The sequence below is a fragment of the Plecotus auritus genome, assembly GCF_963455305.1.
Source record: "Plecotus auritus genome assembly, chromosome: 5".
NCBI lineage: Eukaryota > Metazoa > Chordata > Mammalia > Chiroptera > Vespertilionidae > Plecotus > Plecotus auritus.
This window is the reverse complement of record NC_137776.1, coordinates 111,543,145-111,570,842: the sequence shown is the minus strand read 5'-3', so window position 1 is coordinate 111,570,842 and position 27,698 is coordinate 111,543,145. Positions and strand designations below refer to the sequence as shown.

The following is a 27,698-nucleotide window of genomic DNA, read 5'->3' as shown; positions in this document are numbered from 1 at the left end:
GGAATTTGTTCATAGTTTTTTTTTTTTAAACTATAGTCCGGCCCTCCAATGGTCTGATGGACAGTGAACTGGACCCCTGTTTAAAAAGTTTGGGGACCCCTGGTCTAGAGGATTTATCCAGTGATGTCAGTGGTGTATTAAAGTCTCCTACTATGATGGTATTGTTGTCGATCTCTCCCTTGTATCTTCCAGGAGATTTTTTATGTATTTGGGTGCTCCTGCATTGGGTGCATATATGTTTACCAGAGTTATATCTTCTTGTTGAATTGCTCCCTTTAGTATTATGTAGTGGCCTTCCTTATCTCTTATTGTGGCCTTTACTTTGAGGTCTATTTTATCAGATATAAGTATCGCAACCCTAGCTTTTTTTCTCATTTCCATTTGCCTGAAAAATGTTTTTCCATCCCTTTGCTCTCAGTCTGTATGAACCCTTTGCTCTGAGATGGGTCTCTTGTAGGCAGCAAATATATGGGTCATGTTTTCTTATCCATTCAGCTACCCTATGTCTTTTGATTGGTGCATTTAATCCATTTACATTTAATGTTATTATTGACAAGTACATGTTTGTTGTCATATTTTTCCTTAGTGTTTGTGTTTCTTCTTTCCTTTCTCTTTCTTCTTTTTACAGCAGTCCCTTTAGCATTTCTTGCATTGCTGGCTTGGTAGTGATAAACTCTCTCAGCCCTTTTTTGTCTTTGAAGCTCCTGATTCCACCTTCAATTTTGAATGATAGCCTTGCTGGGTATCGTATTCTTGGATTCAGACCCTTGCTTTGCATCACTTTGTATATTTCATTCCATTCCCTTCTGGCCTGGTGTGTTTCTGTTGAGAAATCAGTTGATATTCTGATAGGAGACCCCTTGTAAGTAACTTTCTGTCTCTCTCTGGCAGGCTTTAAAATTCTTACTTTGTCATTGGTGTTCGCCAGTCTAATTATGATGTGTCTTGGTGTCGGTCTTTTGGGGTTAAGCTTGTTTGGGACTCTGTGTACTTCTTGGACTTGTATAGTTTTTTTCTTGCCTATATCAGGGAAGTTTTCTGTCATTATTTCTTCAAACAGGTTTGCTATTCCTTGCTTCTCTTCCTCTCCTTCTGGTATCCCTATGAAGCAAATGTTGTTTCGTTTTGTGTTGTCCCAAAACTCCCTTAGGCTCTCCTTTTGCTTTTTAAGTCTTCTTTCCAGTTGCTGCTGTGTTTGTGTGTGTTTTCCTACCTTGTCTTCTAATTCGCTGATACGGTCCTCAGCCTCTTCTAGTCTACTGTTTAGGCCTTCCATTGTGTTCTTTATTGCAGCTATGTTGTTCTTCATCTCCTCTTGGTTTCTTTTCATGTTGGTGACATTCTCATTCAGCTCCTTATAGTTCTCATTGAGTTGTGTGTATTTGTCATTGAGTTGTGTGTATTTGTCATCCATCCATTTAAACATCCTTATAACCATTACTCTGAATTCTATCTCTGATAAGCTGCTAGCCTCGAGTTCATTTAACTCCCTTTCTGGTGGTTCCTCTTTTTCTTTCCTTTGGGGATTGCTTTTTTGTCTTCCCATGTTTTCCTGTAATGTTTTAATTGTAGATCCAATTGCTTTGCTACCCAGGTTCTTTTGGGGATGGTGCTACTGGCGTAATCTCTCAGTTCTCCTGGCCTTATTAATCTAGTGTAGCTCCCTACTTGAGCTATTTGGGTTCTCTTGATGTAGGCCTGCGAGCTTGAGAGGCACAACTGCGGTGTCTAAAAGTCAGCTGCATGGAGGGGAATGTCCCAATTTTTGCTGTCTTGCACCCTTAATTGAAATCACGCATGCCCAGCAGGGACTCACAGTGGCACCCAGGAACCGTCTGTTGGGGTGATGGGGCTCAAGGGGCCTGCTCTCTGGAAAGGCGTGACTGTGGTGCCCAGAGTTCTGCAGTATTGGGGTGAGCAGACCCAGCTTTTGCTGTTGCACCTGTGGTGGATATGCGCTTACTCCCAGTGGTGGCTCACAGGAACACCCGCGGTACGTTTGCCAGCGAGGCACACTGAAGGACTCTGAAGGGCCCTGGCAGTGTAGCCACGCAATTGAGGTGCCTGTGGGCCGGTATCCAGGATGAGTGAATTCAAAACTTCTACTGCTGGGGGGGAGTGTGCCCCCGCTTATTCAAACTCACAAGGGGACACTTTGCATATTAGCCTTTTATATATATAGATTATATAGTGATGGGCTTTAAAGATCTCTTATGATAAAAAGTATCATGATTTTTGTTTGTTTTGTTATGCTTTCTCCTTTATCCTAGGACGCTTACCATTTTCTATCAGAGTTCTCCTGGAGGCAGCCATTCGGAACTGTGATCAATTTCTGGTGAAGAAAGATGACATTGAAAATATCCTAAATTGGAATGTCATGCAGCACAAGAACATAGAAGTGCCATTTAAGCCTGCTCGGGTCATCCTGCAGGACTTCACGTGAGCCTAATGTCACTTTGCTCTCTTCTTCTCTGCCTCTCTCATCAGACTTTAAAGAAAGCTTTAAATAAAAAGCCAACCACAGTGACTATATAATTTATCACCCAATACCCAGACACTTTTGAAAACTAAAGGGAGCAATTGATCCCAGACAGCAAGAGATTGTTTCAGGCAGGCTGGGATGTGTTCCCTCCACCTCTTCCAGTGACAAAGGTCATTGTCTTGGTCTTGAAGACTGCAGTCTTAAACGTACCAGCAAAGGGGGAAAGACATAGGAGTGGAGCTATCTTGGAATCTTTTCCCCCCACGTCCTGCACTCAGGGAGACAAGTTTCAAACAACAGTACTTGAACATTGATGTGCAGTTGAACACTGACATGCAGTCCCTTGAGGGGTGATAAGGAGTTCACAAGGCCTGACCTATTGCCGTTAAGCCCCAGTTCACATCCTGTTGTTCCCAGAAATCTTTGCTCCCCATCGGCCTCTTTTTTGAGATAGCACTCACTACCTTTCTATTTTTAAATGGTATTAATTTACTCCTTCTGGAGGCCCAATTTTATTTTTCTAAAGGGATATACCCAAATTTTATACTCTAGTATTACTGAAAGGAAGGATTTACTTATACATTTGATATATAACCTATTTCTCTGAATTATATTCATTCCTTTAAGTTTGGTCTGACGTTGAATCTGTGTTCATATGTTTTCTCTAGGTCTTTGTCAGCCCACCATGTGAATGGGAAACAGTCATGGCAATAAAAGTTCCAGAGTTTTTAAGCACCAGCTTTCCCAAAGTTTCTCTACTTAGACCATGTTGGTTATTAACTTTAATGCAGTGGTAAAACTGCACATAGAGATACGGCTCAGCCATAGCACTTACTACTTATGTGATTTGTGCTCAAGGAAATGTGGTCAGAAACTTTCACTTTTATAAGTCATCGTTAGCTCCACTGATGAGAGTTTCTTTGCCAATTTTTTGTCAGTGGAGACAAAAGCTAAATAACTCAATGACACATGCTTGACAGATTTATCTTCTGCTCAATTCCTTCTTTTCTCAGGGGTGTGCCAGCCGTGGTAGACTTTGCTGCAATGCGTGACGCTGTGAAAAAGTTAGGAGGAGATCCAGAGAAAATAAACCCCATCTGCCCTGCTGACCTTGTGATTGATCATTCCATCCAAGTTGATTTCAACAGAAGGTGAGAGATTAAAACAAATACCTGGGTTTTCTGCTCTGTGCAAAATATTGGAGTGTAAGTCTAGTGTGTGTGTGTGTGTGTGTAATTAAATAAATGAAGAAATTATTTAAAATGAGTATTTAGGAAAACTCAAATTTAATATAGATTTTTGCTGTGAAGCTTTTTATTTGGGGGGTGAGGGTAAATTTTTAAAAATCCTTTTTCTTTTTTCTTTTTTCTTTTTTTTTTTTTTTTTTTTTTTTTTACCTTTTTTCTGTTTACTTCTTGGGGTGAGCAGCCTGTGTTTAAATCTAGCTTGAAGTCTGAGTGAAAAACATTCACGTGAATTTCTGCCATGAGAGTTTGTCAATGCAAGTACTCATTTGACTTTAAGAGTTTGGTTTTTAGGTTTCTTGTTGTTTTTAACCACTGGATCCTTATCCCTTTTTTTATTTTTTAATCCCAAGTAACTATTTTATATCTAGCTATCTCCCCCTCTCCGTGTCTGTTTCTATAATGCCTATGCCTTTTTTCTCCTTTGTTCTTTCTTCTATTGTTTGTGGTACTCCTTTCACTTTTCCCCAAAATTCTTCCAATAATGCTAACATCTCCGTGGCAGTCAACAATGAGAATTTATTTCTTACACATCTACAAGTTGACTGGGAGGTCAGCTGATCTAAGCTGAGTGCAGTGGGGCAGCTCTGCTTCATCCAGCCCTGGCTGGGGCAGCTGCTGACACTGCACTGCACATCTGCGGAGCAGCTGGGACAGCACCACTCCCTATGTGCTTCTATTAGGGCCCAGGTTGAAGGAGAAAGCGACTCTTCACAGGCTCACGAAGGCAAGCAGGAACCCACAATATATTGAGGCCTAGATCAGGACTGGCATAAGTTCACTTCTAGTCACAAGGACATTAATCAAAGCAAGTTACACAATTAAGTCCAAAGTCATAGAAGTAATTGCAAGATTACACGAGGGAGGGCAGCCAGGTCCTGCTAGAAGGCTGGTATCTTAACCTAGAAGTATAGCTAGATAAAGTTCTTATCACTTATCAGAGAGGAAAGAAAGAATTGTTTTGCATATAATGCTGGGAAATTAATTATTTGATAGACGTAGCAGTTCATATGAATTAAAGCATTAATATTAAAAAATTAAATCAAAATTTAGAAGAAAATTCAAGAACATATGTGTCAAATATCTTTATGAGAAATACCTTTCTAAATTTTGAAGCAATGAATAAAACAAAAAAAGGGGGGAGAAATCTGTAGATTTAATGACTTCAAAGTTAACAGGAAATAACTTGAAAAATATTTGCAACAAATATGGCAAAGTGTTAATACTCTTAATATATAAAGGGGGGTGTGGAAGGTGATGTCAGCAGCATGGCATTGTGAGAGGTCCTTCTGATCCCTTGAAGTTAGAAGTTGAACAGCTGTAATTCAACAAAGGATTCCCTGCTTAACACACAAACACGTCTGAGAGATTCACGCATTGAAGCTTCTGAAGGTGGGTGAATCAGAGCTAACGGGAAGGGGGAAGGGGAAGGAACAAAGATAGGGGTCACAGTGGGCACACTGCCGTCCTGAGGAGTAGAGGGGTAGAGTCAACATTCCTGCCTGAGTGGCCAGCACATATGACAGCTGAACCCAGTAATGGGCAGACACAAAACAGTTGCAGCAGCTGTGGATCAGCAGCTGCCATTACCAGGCACTAAACAAAGCCATAGAGGCTCCCTCCCTCCTTCCCAGAGCTTGCCTTCCTTCATCCTCCCAAAGCTCACATCTGCCCCCAGCAAAAGCTCTAGCAGCAAGTGTCGGTTACAGAGCACAGTATCTGCAGCCCTGAGAACTGGAGAAGCAGAAACATTCCTCCCTGAGCAGCAGGGACACACTGGCTAATCCCAGTGACGAGTAGAAATACAGAAGTCTGGCATTAGAGGTGTGACAGCTACTATTAGTGGGAGGAGAACAAAGCCATAAATGCATGAATTGGCCTCTTCCAGCCCATCCCATCCCAACGCATTGCAGCTGAGCCCAGCAGCGGCTTAGCTGGTACAGCATGGCCAGCAGCATCTAGTTGCAGGATGCAGTGCTGGGATTCCACCAGCTTGGAGCACCATTGCCCACCACATTTACCCCTTGAGGGTGGTGCCCTGAGACCCAGGTGGCCTGGTGAGGGGACACTCACCTTCCCAGGGAATACAGGGCATTTTCCACTGCCCTGCAGAAAGCTGAGAAGCCAGAGCAGTTCAAGATAAAATAAAAACATGCCTCAGTGCCTCCTACTGGAAACCAAAAGAAAGACCTCTTCCTATCAACCTGTTGATAGAGATGCGCTAAACACTCTTTAAAAGGCAGATTTCATTCCCATAAATGCCTCGACAGAGAAACTGTTTATCCAATACCATGAATAACCAGGGTAACAAGGCAGCTCAGAAAGGAAATTAAAAATCTCCAGCAAATAGACATAGGGAAATGTGTGACTTAAATGACAGAGAATTCTAGATTGCAGTTGTGAAAAAAAACCTCAGTGAGATACAAGAAAACTCAGGCAGTTTAATGAACTCAGAAATAAAATACATGAACCAAAGAGATTGAAATTTTAAAAAAGAACCAAATAGAAATTTTGGAACTGAAGAGCTAAATAAAAGAGATGAAGAATGAACTAAAGAGCTTAGGAAAAACAGCTGACTAGATGGAGGAAACATTAGTGATTTTGGAGATAGGAATCTAGAAATGGTACAGATGGAAGAAGAAAGAGATTTGGGAAAAAAAATAAAAATGGAAGAACTCTAGAGAACTATTGGTCTCCATCAGAAAGAGCAATATAAGAATAGTGGGTATGCCAGAGGGAGAAGAGAAGGAGAAGGGAACAGAGAGCCTATTCAAACAAATAGTCAGCGAGAACTTCCCAAACCTATGGGAAGATGGATCCTCAAATCCAAAAAGCTAACAGAACACCTAAGTATCTCAATCCAAAAAGGCCTTCTCTAAGGCATATATTAAAACTGTCAAAAATTAATGACAAAGAAATAATTCTCATGGCAGCCAGAGAAAAGAAGATAATAAACTATAAAGGAAATCTCATTAAAGTATAGGATTTTTCAGCAGAAACCCTACAAGCTAGGAGAGAGTGGAATAAAATAATCAAACTATTGAAAGAGAGAAATTGCCAGGCAAGAATAATTTATCCAACAAAGTTGTCCTTTAGATATGAAGAAGAAATAAAGACTTTTCTATACACAGGAGCTGAGGGAATTTATCACAAGTCCTGCATTACAGGAAATCCTGAAGGAGGTTACCTGAAACAGACATGTCTAAGATGATTCATGGACAGACAGAAACAGGAAATGGCAATCCTTTATTTAGAATAGAATATTATACCCTTAAATGTAGTGTATAGATTAAAAGAGGTAAAAAACATTTTTTAAAAAGAAAAGACATAGCTACTGCAATTTGGAAATGCACTCACAGCATAAGAAGATAATTTGTGACAACAAAAATATAAAAGGAGGGGGGTAAATGTCTGAATTTGCACAGGGAAATAGAGATAAGATACAATCAGAAGCAAAATGACTGCTGCCTATATGAAACTTTCTATTACATAAACCTAATGGTTACAACAACAACAAAAATCTAACATAAAAAAAAAAAAACACAGGAAAACATTATAGAATGCTACCAAACTAAAATAATAGACAGAAGCCTCAGGGAAAAACAATAGAGACACAGAGCTACCCAAAAGCAAAAGGTTTAAATGGCTATAGGAAATACTCAGACATCAATAATCACCCTAAATGGAAATGCTCTGAATTCATCAAGAAAAAGGCACTGGGTGGCAGATTGGATCAAAAACAAAATCCAACCATATGCTGCCTTCAAGAGATACATCTCAGCTGCAAAGACAAAGATAGGCTCAGAGTGAAAAGGTAGAAAATGATGGTCCAAGCAAATGGCATCCAAAGAAAAGCAGGTGTAGCCATGCTTATGTAGGATAAGTAGATATCAAAATAAAAAGTAAGCAGACAAAGATGGACATTTTATAATGATAAAGGGGAAAATACATCAAGAAGATACAACATTTATCCATAAGTATGCACCCAGTAAGGGAGTACCAAGATATCTAAAGCAACTACTAACAGAACTTAAGGGAGAAACTGACAAAAACATGATTATTGTAGCAGGCCTAAATATCCTATTGATAGCTATGGATAGATCATCCAAACAGAAAATCAAAAAGAAAGTATTGGTCTTACACCACACTTAGACTAAATGGGCATAATCTCATTTGCCAAGTATTTCATCCCAGAACACCAGACCATATATTATTCTCTATTGCACATGGAACATTCTCAAGGGTAGACCATATGATGGGACACAAAACTAGCCTCAACAATTTTTTAAAAAATATATATTATTGTTGATTTCAGAGAGGAAGGGATAGGGAAAGAGAGATAGAAACATCAATGATGAGAGATAATCATTGATCAGCTGCCTCCTGCCTGCCCCCAGGTGGCAACCAAGACAGCAATCCAGGTATGTGCCCTGACTGGGAATTGAACTGTGATCTCCAGGTTGATGTTCAACCACGGAACCACACTTGGCCAGGCTTGCCTCAACAAATTTAAGATTGAAATCTCATCAAGTATATTCTCTGACCACTATGCATTGGAATTGGAAATCAACTGCAAAAGGAAAATGGAAAAAGCTATGAATATGTGGAGATTAAGCAACATGCTACTAAACAATGACTGGGTCAAAGAAGAAATAAAAGGAGAGATCAAAAGACACATAGACAAATGAGAATAACAGTATGACATATCAAAACTTTAGGGATAGAGCAAAAGTGGTGACAAGAGGGAAGTTTATATCATTACAGGTCTATCTTAAGAAAAAAGAGAAATTCCAAGTAAACAATCTAATATCAATAATAGTAAAAGCATAATATGCTAATTAGACCAGACAGCCAAACACCTTCTGGACGAAGCCCAGGCTGCGAGGGCTGAGGCAAGCCGCCGCAGTTGCGAGGGCCAAGCCCCTTGCACGGATTTCGTGCATTGGGCCTCTAGTTTCAACATAAGGATCTAGGAAAAGAAGAACAAACAAAGCCCAGTCAGCAGAAGGAAGGGAATAATAGAAATTAGAGCAGAACTAAATGAAATAGAAAAAAAGACAACAGAAAAATTAATGCAAGAACTAGTTTTTAAAAAGATTAATAAAATTGACAAACTGGCTAGACTCACTAAGAAAAAAAAGAAATAGACAAAATCAGACATGAAAGAAGAGAAGTTACGGTGGACACCACAGAAATACAAAGAACCATACAAGAATAGTAGGAAAGACTATATGCTACCAAATTTAATAACCTAGAAGAAATGGAAAAATTCTTAGAAATATATAACCTTTCTCCACTGAATCATAAAGATCTGGAAAATCTGTCCAGATGGTGTTGATCAGTAGTTGAGCATCGACCCATGAACCAGGAGGTCACTGTTCAATTCCCGGTCAGGGCACATGCCCGGGTTGTGGCTAAATCCCCGGTAGGGGACATGCAGGAGGCAGCCAATCAGTGATTCTCATCATTGATGTTTCTATATCACTCTCACTCTCCCCCTCTAAAATTAATAAAAAATATTTTTAAAAAAAGAACTGGAAAATCTAAATAGACCAATCAACAGTAAGGAAATTGAGACTATCAAAAACTTCCAAAGACATAAAAACCCAGGACTGGGTGGCTTCACTAGTGAATTCTAATCAAACATTCAAAAAAGATTTAATACCTATTTTTCTCAAAGTCTTTCAAAAAAGTTGGAGGAGATGCAATACTTCATAACTCATTTTTATGAGGCTAATACTACCCTGATACCAAAACCTAGCAGGGATAACACACAAAAAGGAAATCTACAGACCAATATCTCTGATCAATACAGATGCAAAAATCTTAACCAAAATACTAGCAAATCAAATACAACAATACATTAAAAAATAATACATCATGATCAAGTGGGGTTCATTCCAGAGGCACAGTGATAGTTCAACATAGTGAATTGATTAAAGTGGTACATCACATTCACAAAAGGAAATCAATATACTCAAGCTTATAAACATTATTAATTATAAAGGTGTAATGAAGGAGGCATTTTTATGCACTGCTGATAGCACTATAATTTAGAAATGATGAAAACAGTATGTATCAAGATCCTTAAAAACTGTGATAACCTTTGTCCTGGAATTTCCAAGCTTAACTGGTACAGATACAGAAAAAGCTTAATGACTTAATAGTGTTCATTAAAGTATTATTTATAATAATGAAAATCTAGAAGCGTTCTAAATATACAATAAAAGAGAATGATTTATTAATTATTGTGTGTCCTTAAAGTAAATTATAAGATAACTTTTACAGTTATAATGTGCTACATAACACTCGGAACCTGCTTATGTCATACAGCTCCATGAGCCAGGTGTAAATTGCATATATAGAATGATCTCAGCTAGATGAAAAGTTATGCAGAGATTACAATATTAGAAAGTGAGGTGCAGTTATTTCTAGGATCGTAATTGCTTTTTATTTTTGCAATAAGAAGCTATTATTTTATAATGAAATATCATTTAAGAATATGAAACAATCCATTCAAAGGGAAAAAGGAAAACCATTATTTGCTTCTTTGGGGATTTAAGCAGGTTCTATACAGCCTCGAGAGAAATGTAGAAACTGATCATTCTGCAGTTGGTGTTGCCAATATCCAAACCAAATAAATCCAAGATAAAGAGAAATCTGCTTTGTAACTGACAGTTCTTGGAACAAACAGACTGGATGCTTGCCAGCTCTTCCTTTCCTTTGGACTCTAAACCCATCCTTAGGCAACATGTCTCTCCCCCTACCCCCTCCTCTTACATCACATGAGCTTAATTTAATGTTTGATTTCAAAGGAAGAGTTAAAAATACATACACAAAATATCCTATTTGAGATTAATGATGTTTTCCTAAAGTCCTACTTCAGAAGCCATAAAAAGTGGCCTCACAAAATCATGGCCAACTTGATGTTTCTTGGAAACTCTCATTGTGGATGGATTTACTTCATTTTGCTGGCCTGGTGGAGACAGAATTGCAATTGTTTTAATGTCTGAAGTCTTTTCTCACTTCTCACCATTCATAGAGCTCCTGACTTAAGCAATTAATTATTTTTTGTTATCACCAAGTTCAGTGTGATTTTTTTAACCCTTTAAACCTTGACATCATCAACTCTGATTTTAATTTTTTAAATATATTTTATTGATTTTTTGCAGAGAGGAAGGGAGAGGGATAGAGAGTCAGAAACATCAGTGAGAGAAAAACATCAATCAGCTGCCTCCTGCACACCCCCTACTGGGGATGTGCCCGCAACCAAGGTACGTGCCCCGACCCGAATCGAACCTGGGACCCTTCAGTCCGCAGGCCGATGCTCTATTCACTGAGCCAAACCGGTTAGGGCTGATTTTAATTTTTTATGGACTTTTCCATTTACACTGTAGCACAAAAATATTTTTATGAAAACAGCAAATCTAAGGTGAACTTTGATTCTAAATTGATACCCAAATCTAGCAGATCAGTGTTGTTGTTTTTTTGTAATTAAACAGAACATTTCTGTTAGAAGTGTTTTCATTGGTGTTGTTTTGTTTTATTTCTTGAGTTTGGTTTTGCAATTTGACCTCCTAGTCTCTTTCCTCATGTTTGTAAGGAATCGAATGGGATATGTCTCAATCTTTGTGGAACTGTGTGCTGTGGGCATATTTCCAGCTGTTTCCAGAAATGAAGTAGAAAATGGGGTAGAGGTGGTAGGGTGGTAAGTTTTCTCAGTTAAATACTTCCAAGCTCTTTGCCTGGTTTGAATAATATTAATTCGCCTCACATCATCTTTAGGCATTGAGGATCTAACTAACACATTATTGTAAGGCTTTACAAAGTTATCTCAGAAATAACCATTTTTTAAATCCCAACAAGAATATCGTAACAATTTCCAGCCAGGTTTTGTGAGTGTGAAAACTTATCTCCACTGTTTGTGAATTTCTAGAGTACCATCTATAATAATAAAAGCGTAATATGCTAATTAGATGACATCCTTCTGGACGACCTTCCAGATGACCTTCTGGATGAAGCTGGGGCTTCGAGGGAAGCCAGGGTCCTGGGTGCCAGAGGGAAGCCGATGCCGGCAGCAGGGGGTAGAAAGGCCTACTCTTGCACGAATTTTGTGCATCGGGGTCTCTAGTTAAATATAATCCTCAGACACTTTGAAGGCCATCCAAATCTGAATTTAAATTCTGTAACTAATGAGAATTTCCTCTTTAATCTGTTAGGCCACCACATTCAGAGACCTTACTAAAAGCTCACTAAGATTGGGTGAATTTAGGAACATTCTGAGTGGTGCAAAAATCTGAATTCTAGGCCTGTTTATTCGTGTAAATAGAACTAAGTTACTTGAGCCAAGGTTAGCACAATTGATGTTTTGTTTTCAGGAGTAAATAGGGTTTTACCTGGAATTAATATATCATAAAATAGCCTAAGCATTTCTGACTTCCCTTGTCCTATAAATGTGTCGTTTATCTCAAACTGACGTTCCCAGTATTCTCTGGGGTGAATATTCTGCTCCATCCCTGCTTCTGCTGTGAGGAGCTCTGATACCCTCAGGTGCTGCAGACGGGAGGACAAGGCTAATGACTGGGAGTTACGTCACAGGTGTTCAGAGAGCAGAGGTGACGGGGTGCCAGAGGCAGGGGGGTGCCACGTTTCAGAATAATGTTCCAAGGTGTGTTTTTTTTTTTTTTTTTAGGTAAACCCATTTAACAGGCCTACTATGTATCAGTGTTCAAGAAACAGGTTAGCTTGGAAGAGGAGATTAGTAAACACACAACTTTAATGCAGTTAGTAAATGTAGCTGGGGTAGGTCATCCTGACTTGGGCTGGCAGAAGGTCCTTCAAGCAGTGTCCCTAGTCGGGTCCTGCAGGGTGATTATCACAGAGAAATGCCAGGAAAGGCAGTCTACTCTGAAATAAGGGAGTGGGCAAAGGCGTGAGGACAGGGGTTGGGGAGAAGGTGAGGGCTCCGGTGCGTGTGAAGCTTGAAGTTTGCACTGCAGGATAGGAGAGGGCTCACAAAGGAAGGCTGAGGACAGATTGAAGTATTTTTTCAAAGCACGAAATTTGTATATTATTTAAAAGATGGGAAGCCATTGGCAGATTCAAGATGGGCATGATCTATTTTAGGAAACATTCGGGTGACGTTACAAGAGGTACAGTGACTAGGCTGACCGAGAAACCAGCAAAGAGGCTATTTCTGGAATACAGACTTTGGTAGCCATAGCTGCTAAGTGGCAGGACAGGCGGGCGTTAGTCGGCACAGACAGATGAGGACAAGATTTAGGGAAAAGGCCAAGCGTTAGGGTTTGCGCATTAAGTCTGTATTCCTGACACAGATGACCCAGATAAGTTGGGCATGTGGGTCTGGACCGGAAGAGAAGGTGGGAATTGGAAGGACGGAGCCCTCGGTGTGCTAGTGAGAAGGGCATGAGTACCCTGGGGAATAGCTGCCCCGGCCAGCAGCGGTGTCCTGCCTTGTTGCACTGTACTGGGTCTCCTGTCTCCATTGTTTTCTCCTGCCTTCCTCTAACACACACACACCTTCACAGACATTCATCCCTCTGTCAGCAATCAGCAAACTTCTGTAAAGGGCCAGTAGTTCAGGCTTTGCTGGCCACATACTGTCTCTGCTCACATGTTGTTGTTTTTCAACCTTTAAAAATGTAAAAATGATTTTTTGCTTGAAGGCCAAACACACAAGTGTTGGACTGCATTTGGCCTATGGGCTGTGGTTTGTGGACCCCTGAGGTAAGGCTCTCCAGGGATTAATTCCATTAAAGCCACCAGCACTATTCTTGAAGGATATTCACATCAAGAGAAAAAGAGGGGGTAACTGAATGTGGTTTTTGTAGAGTAAATAAGTGCCTCCAGTTCTTTTCTTCCCAAAGAATGCCTGCCCGTTTGTATCAGATTGACTGTCTCTCCCCCCCCCCCCCCCCCCTCAGACTACATTGATGACATTTCCTTTGGAAGACATTTCCGTTTGGAAGGCATTTTTGAGCCCAGTCTGAGTGCTCATGGCATGGCGGGTGTATTCCCTGGATCACAACACTGATGGCCACTCCTGTCAGCACCTGGTTGAGTTCTGTCTCTGCCCAGGCTCTGAGCTTCCAGTGGCAGTGCACATGCTGCCTTTGCATTGTGTTCCGTGTGGCACGAGGTGGGCTCTGCAGAGCACCAATAAGTGAAGGAAAAGGGCGGATGAGGAGTGTGGGGGTTAAAGTAGAGGCCCCAGGACCATCAGACCTGGTTCAGCTCTGTGACTTACATGCACCTGACCTTGGACCAGTTACCTAAACTTCCTGTGCCTCAGCTTCCTCTTCTTCACGTTGGGGTGACAGTAGCACCTGTGCCAAGCGATTGAGTTCACACTTGGCACCGGGGACATAATCCTAGACTTTAGCTCCTGCTGTTACTGTGCTGGCTGCGGTCATTCCCACGACCACTGTGACATGACGGCTCCTGTTTCTGCAGCAGCAGCTACAGGAAGGCAGCACGGCATAGGGATTTAGAGCCTCAATACTGGAGTCGGACTCTCGGGTTTGAGTTCCAGTTCCACCCTTTACTAGCTGTGTGGTCCTGAGCAAGCTTTTACCCTCCCTGTGTCTCAGTTTCCTCTTGAAAAATGTGGATATTAGTTGGGCCCAACTCAAAGGGTCATTATAGAGACTAAGTGAGAAAAATAAAACATTTAGAATAGTTTTATTTTCATGTCATGAGGTTGTGGATGAGAAGGGAGTAGAGAAGGGCTGGTTCCTGGGAATATCAGTAAGTGTTAACTATTAATGAAGTCATCCTTGGGTCTTAGCTACTAATTTTACTACCCTTTCCCATGTTCCCGCAATCCAGGATATACAGTGTATGAGCGCCCCCTGTGTGCCGAACCCGCAAAGTTGCAAACGTTGAGTTACTCTACCTTGACTCAACACAATGTAGTTTGATTACAAAAATACTGGGAAAGTTTCTTGATGCCCTGAGTGGCGGGTGTCATTCCTGAAGGACTGAGTGACTTTGAATAAACCTCGGCATGTAGCCTAAGCTTTACAGACATTCTTGGGTGGCCCCATCCTCTTCACGGACCTCTGTTCGATAGAGAAGGGGTTATGATTCTGTAAATGCCTGTCCCTCCCGGCACCGGTTGCTCCCTATCTCCCAACATAAACAAATGGAAATGCCAGCCCAGCCATGGCTCAGCCCAGACAGGAGTTGTCATGAGGTTGTGGATGAGCAGGGAATAGAGAAATAAGGGTTCTTTAAGCTGCTGGTATCATCAGAAATGCCTTAAGTCTGTTCCTATGGGTCACACATTGTGATTGAATTAGTTTAAACTTAAATTCACTTAACATTTTCTACCCACCATGTTTAAAGGGATTGTAGGAATCACTTTAATCAAATGATTATTCTTTTTACTTTTGCTGATTACCTTTCCTTTCCCATATGAATGAATGTATAATACTATCCAGCGGGCCCGCAGATAAAATTACCATTTTGTTTATTCATCTCCAATAAATTTGACAAGTAACATTCTAACTCTTAAATTCTATACATTTGGTTTTTCTTTCTGATAGGGTAGACAGTTTACAGAAGAATCAAGACCTGGAATTTGAAAGGAATCGAGAACGATTTGAATTTTTAAAGGTATGGGCAGAGTTTGGCCCACGGTTGATCCTTTCCGTATGTGGGTACGAGGGAGAGGTGCCCAGGAGCTGGGCTGTACAGGAGCGCCTCGGGCAGTCAGAGTGTTCTCCCTGTTTTTCAATCCTAGTGGGGCTCTCAGGCTTTTCGCAACATGCGGATCATTCCCCCCGGCTCGGGAATCATCCATCAGGTGAATCTGGAGTATTTGGCCAGAGTGGTATTTGATCAGGATGGATATTACTACCCAGACAGCCTTGTGGGCACGGACTCACACACGACCATGATTGATGGTTTGGGCGTTCTCGGATGGGGTGAGTGTTCTCCATGTGTTCTGTACTGTAGCTGTGCGTTAGTTTATGTTGATGCCATTGCTCCCAGGAGCATGAGTTTGTGTGACCACAAGAATCGGAGAGGCATTTGTGTCTGCTTTGTGGGCTGCTGTATTTCCAGTACCCAGAAAAATGCCTCCTGCCTTTGTTTGGAAGCGTGAACCTGAATAGGGGTCGGGGTCATTTAGAATAAGTGAAATCACCTGGGTGTGTGTTGCAAGTGGAGGTTCCTGAACTCCCCCAACCCCGGCCACTTGGTGTGGAATCAAAGGGATTTTGATACAGGTGTTCGGGGAACCACACTTGGAGTAACACTCATTAAAAAGTCTGTGGAGGGAGATAGAAGGTCATTGCTCCTTTTAGAAGCATAACTCTATACTAGTAACTAGTAATGTAACTGGGTTTATTGCCTGTTAATGACACTAAATTCTGCCTGGGGATACGGTGAGAAGTAATGAAACATTGTTTTATCATGCCACTCCTTGCAGGTGTGGGTGGCATCGAAGCAGAAGCTGTCATGCTGGGTCAGCCAATCAGCATGGTGCTTCCCCAGGTGATTGGCTACAGGCTGATGGGAAATCCCCACCCTCTGGTCACATCCACTGACATTGTGCTAACCATTACGAAGGTAACAGACGCTGCCTCTTCTGTGGTCTTGGAGAGTCACAGTGACAAACGGGGAAATACGGGTCCCTCTTGGCCTCCGAGTGTTCTGGAAATGCTAGATAACCATATGTTGATGATTTTAAAATGCATTGGCTGGGATAAGGGATAGTTCTGTGGTTAAGTCTTAGGTAATTATGTTCATTTTACTGTTCTATTGCCTCATGGATCTTTTCCTTTTTTAAAAAAAAATAGATTTTTATTGATTTCAAAGAGGAAGAAGAAAGGAGAGAGAGAGATAGAAACATCAATGATGAAAGATAATCATTGATTAGCTGCCTACTGCACGCCCCCTACTGGGGATCAATCCTGAAACCCAGGCATGTGTCCTGACAAGGAATCAAACTGTGACCTCCTGGTTCATAGGTGGGTGCCCAACCACTGAGCAACACCGGCCGGCTTGATCTTCTTCTTTTGAAATTGTGAAATAGTTCAAATACACAGAAGTGAACATGATATTCATATGCCTACCACATAGACTTAACAGATGATAACATTTTGCTTCAGAGCTCTCTCTGTATATTTTTTACGAAATGAAGTGTAATACATATGCTTTAAGCTATCTTCTCTGTTCCCAGAAATAACCACTATCCTGAGGCTGTAAGAATCATTCCTTTGCATCTGATTACACTTTTACTACATTTTCCCCATGGTTCTTCCTTAAATGTAAATAACAAACTTTTCCTGTGACTAATGTTGGACTTTTTAAATTCCTTTCTCTGTACTGTAAGTTACATTACTGTAAAGATGTTTTTCTAAACTGGAAAATACTGTTTTTTTCCTTTTTTTCTTTTAGCCCTTTTAGGAAATAATCTTTTTTTATGTGATTTGCTTGCTTTGCAAAAAGAAAGCAGTTTTATTTTGAAAGATTATTGAAAAAATAATTGACTTATTATCACAAACATAATTTTTTCTGATTATGAGTTTGGAGGCTTGGGGTATTTGGGATGGACACTATACCGGGAAAGGCCCAGAAAAGTTCCCCTTTGATGGAATCTCTATGGAATTTGGAATTGGATTTATTTGAACACACTAGCTAATCATAGATGTATGTGCATTGCTCTTCAAATGTGGACTAATATAAGGCTTGCACACAAAATTTGGCAAAATTTCATGTCACCAAAAGAGCTTGTGCCTGTGTTTGTCCACAGTTCCTGGAACTGGCTTGCTGTAGGGCCAGTGGCTCGCTTGGAAAAGATAGGGGAATCAGACTGGATCTTTTGGTTACATTTGACTTGTGCCTGTGTTTAGGAAATTTGTCCATTATACACTTGAAAATAGCCATTTACTTACTCAAGCCATCAATTATTTTTAGCACTTCCAGGCATTTCCAATGATCTCATTGCAGAAAAAGTGTTCCACATTTTTAAACCCTTTTCTTAATATTTTTCTTTGTGTTTATGGCATTACTTTTTTTTTTTTTTTTTTTTAAGAACGGTTTTGACATCATTTTAGATTTACAGGAGAGTTTATGTAAAGATGATACGGAAAGCTCCTGTTACCTTTCTCCCGGCTCCCCCAAATGCTACCTGGCATAACCATAGTGCATTTATCAAAATAAAGATGCTGGCATTGTTATGAATGGCACTGTTAGCCAAGCAGAAACTTTGCCGGTGTTTTTACTAGTAGTAATGTCCCTTTTCTGTTTCAGCTTCCAGTCAGGATACCGAGTTATATTTAGTGGGCATTAGTTTTCAAGGTTTGTTTTTTAAAGTAATCAAAAACATGTTGAGCTAACTTATTGTTTCTGTTTATTCATGCGAGTTTGTAGGAATTGTAAGGTGATGATAAGGTGATAGTTCTGCATTTCAGATGTGGTCTATCCACTCTGACACCTTTCCATTCTGCCACTCAGCACCTCCGCCAGGTTGGGGTAGTGGGAAAATTTGTCGAGTTCTTCGGGCCAGGAGTAGCCCAGTTGTCCATTGCTGACCGAGCTACGATTGCCAACATGTGTCCAGAGTATGGAGCAACCGCTGCCTTTTTCCCGGTCGATGAAGTTAGTATCAAGTACCTGGTGCAGACAGGTGAGTGTAACACCGCAAGCGAGAAGCAGGGGCCCTTCATAACGTTTCCTAGAGCACAGAATCGGGGCACAGCCTTCTGCTGCCAGCCCTTGAAGGGCACTGGGTCAGAGTTGCAGACGTCTTCCTTCTCTCTGTGGAGTCACAATAATTGCTGGGATATCACCAGATGTGAAGTAGATAGGGTACAGCCATCAGGAAGAGCTCAGCTTTTCTGGAAGCCTAGGGTTGAGGCCGTGGGAGGTGAGGTTAGGGGGTGGGCAGGTAGGAACCAGATCCACACAGGCTCGGAGGCCACAGTGATCAGTGAGGATTTTATTCCACACGTTCTAGGAAGCTTAGCCTTTAGTCCTTCTGGTGAAGTCCCTCCCCAAGCTCCTCTACTAATTTTCTTCTTGCTTCATATTGAGCAAGAAGGTAACATGAAATAATTTTATTTTTACTACCTCATTCTATGTGACAAAAATAGAGGAGACCTTTTAGTTCCCATATGACTCTTAAAATTGTAACTAAGGCATTAAGGAGAAAGGAGCAAACTTCAGCGTTCTCATCCATGTCCCGTGTAGTGGGCAAAGTAAGAGCTGGGTGCCCATTTCTGAATGGGTCTCATAAGGCCCATTCAGACTCTGACTCTCAGCTTCTCCCTGACTTTCCCAAGGAGAAGTTTCCTGGTAGAGTTACAATTGTCATGAAAAGTTCATTTTTTTTTTTTTAAAAAAAAGGGTTTTTATTATAAATACAGTCACATCAAAATTGATTAATTGCTACCTCCCTTGATTTCCAAAGGACTTGAAGTGAAAAAGATATAGAAATTAAAGGACAGAATAAATAACTGAGGAAATCAAGCTAAAGAAGAGCAGGGAAGGAATGGCGGGGAGGGGAGCGGAAGGAAAGCTGTAGAATCATCCAGAGCGAAGATTAGTGTCTGCGGCTCGAGGAGGGCCACTTGAGTAGTGATCTGGCACCAAATTTGAAGCATCTATTAAATTGAAACAAACATACACCTTAGAGAAGTGGAACTCTTTCTCACTCCAAAGAGAAATTTCTCCTGCACATCTTTATGAAGGGATTGCGTGCAATGTAATCAACAGTGGGCTCAACAACAGGTCAGGATAAGTACCTTAATGAAGCTTGGACAGTCGGCTTTTGTGAGGCCGGTGCTAGAAGCTGATGACCTTGACAATTCATGTCAAAAAAACAGGCAAACAAAAAATGCTGCTGTGTGGTGGGTCCAAGAATCAGGCTTTCAAACAGTTTTATTCAGAGACATGGGTGGACTGCACGTCCTTTGGGCATACTTCCTGAGTATTATTTCCTATAGCCAGGGTCTCGTGATTAAGTGCTGAGCGTTCAGGGTCATATTCCTGGTGATGAGTTAAGACTTTGGACTTTGGAGTCAAACTCAGGTTTGGATCCTGGTTCTGGCATTTACTGGCTGTATTCCATGGTAAAGTTACTTCATCTTGAGCCACCATTTCCTCATCTGTGAATGAGAATAATAACAGTAGTTGTCTCCTAAGGTCATGATAAAGGATTAGAGATTGAGATAATGCATTCAAGATGTGTAGCACACAGTGCCGGGCATACAGGAAGTGCTCCTAGCTGGTGACTTACGGGATCGGGATGGACTATTATGTTAGCAATAATAATGTGGGATGCTGGGAGTCTGGCCAGGTGAAGACAGAGGCAAGATGTGCCGAGGCCTAGGATGCTTCTAATTGAGGAGCATAAGAAAGAGAAGGGGGAGTGCTTATAGGTACGAGGAGCCTCTCATAGCCTCTTCCCTAGGAACCACGGGTCAGTTAATAGTCCGCAGGGAACAGCAGATCAGCTAGAGTCAGACTAGTGGCCTGAGTGCCGTGGCATTAGCAGTGTCAGTATATTTTTTACGAAATGCCTATCGTGTGAAAGTGAAGTGCTGTCATTGTATAATCGCTGGTGGAGGTAGTAGCTTATAGTCTTTAACCAGAAGTATTAACATCTATCTCTTGTTTCCTCTTAAAATGCCCCCCTAGGTCGTGATGAAGAGAAGGTCAAGTACATTAAGAGGTATCTGCAGGCTGTAGGAATGTTTCGGGATTTCAGTGACTCCTCCCAGGACCCAGACTTTGCCCAGGTATAAGAGCGCCTTCACAGACTTGTGTTTCCTCTTCCTGTGGCGTGATTTTAGTGCTGGTTTTTCTTGGGGGGTGTACTTGTAGAAAATTAGTAGAGGAGCTTGGGGAAGGACTTCACCAGAAGGACTAAAGGCTAAGCTCATCCTTATTAAAGACTAGTGGTCTGGTGCACAAATTCGTGCACATTGAAAGGAAATTAATTAGAAGAAATATTTTAACATTGCTATTCACCCTTTCTCTATCATGTTGATCAAGCCAAATTCACGATCGACAATGATAGATGGAAACACACACACGTGCAATTGGTGCCAGCAAGAGCTTTATATGTATCGTGATGTGCGAGTCAACTTAGCCTTTTATAGATATAGAATAAACTTGCTTAATTAGACCTGCTTTCTGATTTAGCTAAACTTTTTCCAGCCCAGTAAAGCACCCCAGCTTCTCTTTCAGGTAATTGTCAGCAACACAGCAGTAAATATCAACATGAAGCAGATTATTATTGTAAATCACACAGGGAGAGCAAGGGGTAAAATATTTAACTGCAGCAGTGTTTGACTATATTCTGCACAGTGAGAAAACCTGAAGTCATTTTCAAAGTCCGCCATTTCTTACTTCTTTTCAGTCAGGTCAAGTTTCTAAACTTTCCAAATCTCCATTTTCTGGCTAATGAAAAGAAAATAGGATTCTACCGAGTCTCCTATCTATCTACTCCAGGACTTCTGTGAGGATCAAATAAGATGAGGCACAGGAAAATGCTTCCACCTAGCTGTAAAGCAAGTTGTGTTCCTGGGCTGAAGAAACTCCAAGGAAGCTAGTCGCTAGGGAGAGGAAGCCAGGCATTGCTACGTGACATCATTACCCAGACAGACACTTAGCATATTAGCCTTTTATATATATAGATGGGAAAGAAATGGAGGTGCGAACAGGTCAGCTAGTTCTGATTTATCCAATGACTAAGCCTTCATTCATTTCTAGGGTGCTAACTGAATCCACACTTTTCTCAGCAGCCAGGAGCAGAGGGCACACTAGGTGGGGCCCTCATTTTCCTTCATATGACACTAAGGGAAGGAAGTGAAGTTCTGCATTAGACTAGGGCCCACTTCCTGGCATTGATGACTTGATGGCTGCATCCCTCCCAAATCATCTTAGAAAAGTATAATGGGTTATGTATCATTTCAATAGAAAACCCATCCCAGATCAACTTAAAATAAAAAGGATGTAGGAGCTGCTTTTCAAAGATGGCTGGCTGGAAGGCGCTAGGCAGCAGCCACATGCCCACCCTGCTCTTCCTGAGAGCGGCACGGCTGCCTGCTGTCCCACGCTGCCTACGTGACCATCTTCATCTTTGGAGATTCATCCCTTAGGAGTTAAAACGAACACTGACCTCCTTGGCTTTGAATGTGGTGGTGTAGTTGGTTTTTATTATTGCAGTGCTTTGAGATCTCTGACATGGCTTATGTGGTTTCTGTGTGGGTATAACACCAGTTCCACATTTCCTTTCCTTCCTGGGCGGCAGGTGGTGGAATTAGATTTGAAAACGGTAGTGCCTTGCTGCAGTGGACCCAAGCGGCCTCAGGACAAAGTCGCCGTGTCCGACATGAGAAAGGACTTTGAGAGCTGCCTCGGAGCCAAGGTCAGTGCCTGGAGCAGGTGAAGGCCCTTCCGCAACACGGCCTGCCCCACGCTCGCTCACCTAGTGCCAGGCTTCAGTCCACCCCATTCTGAGATGACTCCTCCAGAAGCCTGGCCAGCAGGGCATGTCTTCTCCATCCTGACTTCCTCAATGCCTCCCCACCAGCCAGGAGCCAAGCAGCCTCATGAGAGCACTTGGCCATATGTAAGCATGATCCATTCCACCTTTTAGAGCATATCTGCTTTCACATGCCGCTCCCCACATCCTTCCCTCTACTCGCCACGCTTGGCTGGCCCTTGTGCTACTGTTCATTCCTTTCCCCTGCTCACAAGGCGGCCTCCGGCTCAGAGCAGACAGGCATCTCTCCTTCTTTGGAACCTTCATGGCACTTGCTTGGCTGAATCTGACCCAAATGGCCCCTTTTTCTAAATTTCCATCTAGTTAGAATCCGTGACCTCATTAAACTATAATAATGCCATTGAATTCTACTGAGACTAACTTTAAACTAAATTTGTAGTTTTAACATTTCTGGTCTTTAGGTAGAAAGGAAGTAATTGCTAATTTCAAAGCAAGAGTAAGATTTAGAATTATGGCTGCTGATTGTAAAGATTTTAAAAGACTAAAGAAAACTTTAATTTAACTGTAGCATTTTGGATTTCATTGGCCAAGATATTTATGTTTTGTTAAGAATTGCCCTTTAATGTTACAGTTCCCAAAGTATTTCTTCATCTTTTAAAGTGAGAAGTTTTGAAAAAAATATCTATTTTTTTCTTCCTGTAGCAAGGGTTTAAAGGGTTCCAGGTTGCTCCGGACCATCATGACGACCGTAAGACGTTTATCTACAACAACAGCGAATTCACCCTCGCTCATGGCTCCGTGGTCATCGCCGCCATCACTAGCTGCACGAACACCAGCAATCCGTCCGTGATGTTAGGGGCAGGTGAGTGCATTTGAAACCCGCCTCGTGGCATGTGGAGGACATGAGGGTGGAAATCCCCCAAGACATGACCCAGGGGCTCAGCATGTGGTTCCCTGAACCTTGTCTTTCCCAAATGTAGGAATTTCTGGGCCCAGAAATGTTTACACAATAAATAGCGTCCAAAGCAAAGTACTTAAAGTAGAACAAATAATGCATAACCGTGGTTAGAATAAGCCAGAAAATAAGTAGAAGAAAGCAAAGGAAGATGAATTTCTGGTAAAGCCCAGAACCTTATGTTAGACTTTAGAAGAAAAAAACTAATTTCCCATCCAAGGTGGTTCTCTGTACCACCCCTGCTGGGCCCTTTTGTTCAGTGGAATTCAGGCTTAGATTTGTTGTCACACACACCTGAGTTAGGGCACAGGCCTTGTCTGCAGTTCTGATTAAGTAGCTAACATTTGCGTACAGACTTTTGGTACTATAAGGTCTCTTTAAGTTTCCACATTTCTGAGCATCCCTCACAGTTCCTCTTGAGCTGCATGTCCAGAGATGATGGAGTTACAATAGCCCTTTCCCTACGAGCTGGACAGTGCACAGGAAAACCAAGGAGTCAGCTGCTGCCAGCTAACTTTTTTTTCTGGCACAGACCAGGTTCCTTAAGAGCAGTCACCAGCGTGTCTGTAGCTTTCTGTGTCTCAACACCCCCTCTCCTCATTTCTTTCTGCCTCTGTGATACAGCCTCAGAGAGAGCACCCAGAGCCTCAGGGCCCCTGGATGGGCTGTGTTTGTGGAAGTCTTGTGGCCCACGAGCTCCTGATCTTCCACCTTAAGACATTTTTACATCTAGACTGACTGTATTCCTCACCAGCCAGTGCACCATTCAGATGCTTTAAGAAGGGGCCCTTCCGATTAGAATTTTCATCCAAATAAAACATAGTTAGAAAGATTGCTCTCGCTTCCCAAATTAAAAACTCATTCTATAACATAGCCCTAAACATTTTATCTCTTAAAATACACACACACGCACACGCATATCTCTTTCTTCACTTTCGTGGCTGCTTTTGAGCTTACTGCACACCTGTGAGTGACTTGGGCCAGTGAGCTTTGCGTTTCTAATAAGCAGCAGAAATAGCCGAAAGTGCCCACATGAACAGGGCTTGATCTGGCAGGGGCCGGAAATGCAGACTGAAGAGCCAGTGTCTTTCTTGAATGTCCCTGGTACCTAGAGTAGGCGGCCACCCACAGTGTGCCTGTGTTTACCATCCGCAGGCTTGTTAGCCAAGAAAGCCGTGGACGCCGGCCTGACCGTGAAGCCTTACATCAAAACAAGCCTGTCTCCTGGGAGCGGGGTGGTCACCTACTACCTGCGGGAGAGCGGAGTCATGCCTTACCTGTCTCAGCTGGGGTGAGGGAGAGTTCTTTTATGCTGTTGCCTTTGTTGTATTGTCTTCCACATGTATCTTGCTGTGTCACCTGTAACAGATGTAAGGTCATCTGATGGTGTCCAATTCCGTAGTATTTTGTCAGATGGTGAGTAACCTTTAACCCTCACATTCTCACAGAGTAGGACCCTCAATTTCGCTAGTTGTTCATCATACGAAGGTGCCCGTGAAGGTCAGCGCTGGGCATGGATCCAGCCTGTGCATTGGGTGCTGCTCCCTCCCTTTGCCGTGGGCCAGCGTTGGCTCTGCCCCGAGAGCTGCCCTCTGGTGTGAAAGCATTCTTTACCCTGGCTAAGATGTTCTCATTCCTCAGGTACTTTAGTTATTTGTTTCCAGATACAGTTTCCCCAGCTTCCCCATTATTCCTAATTCAGATGACAGAGGTTTTATTCATGTGCATCATAATAGTCAGAAACCCTTAGGAATATATGATAAAAATAGTGAATAGAGACAATAAGTGGCATATCCAATTTTAACTTTCACTTAGACTTATTTTTATAATTTGCTCAAAAAGGAGTCTAATGGAATGATCTGGAATGGATGAGTAATGTATCAAAATGCTCCGGGAATGAACGCTTTAAAGGAACGGCGCTGTCCCAGGCTCATTTCATGGGCAGCTCTCCTCTTGAAGGCAGCGCTCTCCGGGAGCTGTTCCAGCAGAGGGCGCACTGAGCATTCCGTCTTGTGCTTCTAGGTTTGATGTCGTGGGCTATGGGTGCATGACCTGCATTGGCAACAGCGGGCCCTTGCCTGAACCTGTGGTGGAAGCCATCACACAGGTAATTCCAGGGGCCTGTGGGTCTTCAGAGCTGTGGCCTCTTCTCATATGATGTGTGACCAAAAATACTGGTAATTTCAAAGAAGGTTTAGGGAAGCAGGGGATGTGATTAGATGTATGGCCCTTGAAGTCAAACTAAACTTACTCGTTAGATAACCTGGGGCAAGTTAATGAACCTCTCTTCACCTGAGTGGTCATGACTGTAAACTGGAGGTGATAAATAGTACCTGTTTCAGAGCCTGTGAGCATTGAGATGAGAATGGACATCAAAGACAGTGTGGCGCCTGGACACAAGTGGGAATGAATGCAAGTTCTGACTCCAGAGGGCTCCAGATTGTTTCATCTGAAAACTGGTTCCAAGTCAGAGAAGTCTTCACCCACATGAATCTAAACTGACTTGCATTGGCTTAGGTTTTGTCCCATAAGTTCTGTAGCGTTGACAAATACTATTAGGTTTGCTTTGCATGAACTACAGAATCCATGTAAGTCAGTGTGGCTGCCTGTAGCTTTCAACTTTTAGTCATCCCCACCTGTTCTTAGGCCCCAGGCAGCAAAATAACTAGGATGTTGCCTCTGACCTACCTGGCATCTTCTCATGAGCAGAAACCAGTGACCATGTCTTTCTGTGTCTTTTGACACAGATGGTCTCCCCCAGGGACACCCCTGTGTGCTCTCCTATAGAGGAGAGGACCAGTGCAAGGGAAGCTTAGAGAGCTGCGTCCTGGTGATGGGAAAACTCGGCAAATGGCCTAAAACGAGCCGCCAGAGCGATCTCGTTTCCTGTGACCTGATTCCTCTCTCGCCTCTCACAGGGAGACCTTGTCGCTGTCGGAGTCCTATCGGGAAACAGGAATTTTGAAGGTCGAGTCCACCCCAATACCCGGGCCAACTATTTAGCCTCTCCGCCCTTGGTGATAGCGTATGCAATTGCTGGGACCATCAAGATCGACTTTGAGAAAGAGCCACTGGGTAAGACTTTGTTTATGGGGTTATAATTTCCCCCCAATGAATTTGAAAATGTAATTGGAAGAGAACTAGTGCTTTCCTTAATAAATAATGAAGCCTAGAACTTCCAGAGGTAAGATGAAAAGGGAGGAGAGTCTTTTCTTTATTCCTCAATACACAGCCAGATGTAACTGAAAGAAATAAGGATTTCTGTAAGAGCACGGGATGACAGAAAAGAAATAAGTACAGAGAGTAATAGAGAGCTTGCTCTTCTGACAGCTTCTCCAGTTCCCTTTTCCGTCTCCTGCTCTAACCTAATGATAGGCATTGCTTAAATATGCCCTCTGTGGGAACACCTTCAAGTAGTGTAACCTCCCCAAATTCAGAGAAAAGGATGCTTTGTCTCCTTACCTCTGGTTTTCTTGCTTCCTATCCCCTCCTCAATTCACTCTAAGCAAATTAGATTATATGAAAACAATGCCCTTTCAATTCGCATCTAGGAAATTATAACTTAGATGTACAGTTGGGACTCATTATATGTGTATTCCATATTTGCAAATTTGCCTGTTCACTAAAATGTATTTTATCCCCCAAGTCAGTGCTCATCATGCTTCTGAGGTCATTCACAGGCACGCACAGAGCGGGGAAACGGAGTCATGCCAGGTACACCTTCTCAGCTGCAGGCACACGAGGCAGCCCCCTGCCTTCTTATCTCAGCTATCGCCCTGTAAATGAGTGACCTGTTCATGGTCTACTCGTGCCTGGGTGTTTGCATTGTTGTGCTGCTTGCAGGTGATGTCACTGTTTCAGACGGCCCCCAGGAGAGTGCGGAAGTGCTGTCCAGTGTCCCTAAGCCCAGGGAGCCTGTGAGGTGTCTCGTGCTAAGTAGGCTTCCTCAGGCACGGGTCATCGTGCCATTGGCAGGGAGTTCAATGTTAATGCATCAACAACATGTGCTAACTAAGTCCTGTAAACGAAACGCATAAAGCCAGGCTATATACTGATCAGCTGACCGAAATGTTGTGGCCAGAGGCTCAGACACCTGCCCTGTGTTTCCTCAGGGCGTGATTTAGGATTCACCCTGCAGTGTTGGCATGGATTTGATAGATATAACTACCGCCAAGAACAAGACTCGACTGTATGGAATAAAGAAAAAGGGTGTTAAATGAAGTTTTCTCATTAATAAACATTTCTCCCCCAGGGGTAAATGCAAAGGGACAGCAGGTATTTCTGAAGGATATCTGGCCAACGAGAGAAGAGATCCAGGCGGTGGAGCGTCAGTACGTCATTCCTGGGATGTTCAAGGAGGTCTATCAGAAAATAGAGGTGAGGGCCCCCCCGCCTGCCCCGCCCAGAGAATCTGAGGGACAACTGCTCCTTAGTGTCATCTCTGCAGACCTGGAGGCTAATAGGGGCAGAACCGGTTCATTACTCCCTCTTCAGAGAATAGGGAAGTGGCTCTCAGTCATTTCTCCCTGTGACTCA

At 42.4% G+C, this 27,698-nt stretch overlaps 1 protein-coding gene across 4 annotated transcripts in view; it reads left to right on the top strand.

Moving 5' to 3' along the window:
* The window catches only part of ACO1 (aconitase 1), a 72,494-nt gene that overhangs the window by 29,011 nt on the left and 15,785 nt on the right, over positions 1 to 27,698 (top strand). For all 4 annotated transcript variants that reach the window (XM_080668767.1, XM_080668770.1, XM_080668768.1 and 1 more), the window contains 13 exons: positions 2,271 to 2,439; positions 3,496 to 3,633; positions 15,294 to 15,363; positions 15,491 to 15,674; positions 16,181 to 16,320; positions 18,211 to 18,382; positions 20,395 to 20,495; positions 22,013 to 22,129; positions 22,910 to 23,069; positions 24,318 to 24,453; positions 25,185 to 25,269; positions 26,081 to 26,237; positions 27,415 to 27,539. In XM_080668767.1, coding sequence (XP_080524893.1) covers positions 2,271 to 2,439; positions 3,496 to 3,633; positions 15,294 to 15,363; positions 15,491 to 15,674; positions 16,181 to 16,320; positions 18,211 to 18,382; positions 20,395 to 20,495; positions 22,013 to 22,129; positions 22,910 to 23,069; positions 24,318 to 24,453; positions 25,185 to 25,269; positions 26,081 to 26,237; positions 27,415 to 27,539 — 1,754 coding nt within the window. The remainder of the gene's footprint in view (positions 1 to 2,270; positions 2,440 to 3,495; positions 3,634 to 15,293; positions 15,364 to 15,490; positions 15,675 to 16,180; positions 16,321 to 18,210; positions 18,383 to 20,394; positions 20,496 to 22,012; positions 22,130 to 22,909; positions 23,070 to 24,317; positions 24,454 to 25,184; positions 25,270 to 26,080; positions 26,238 to 27,414; positions 27,540 to 27,698) is intronic.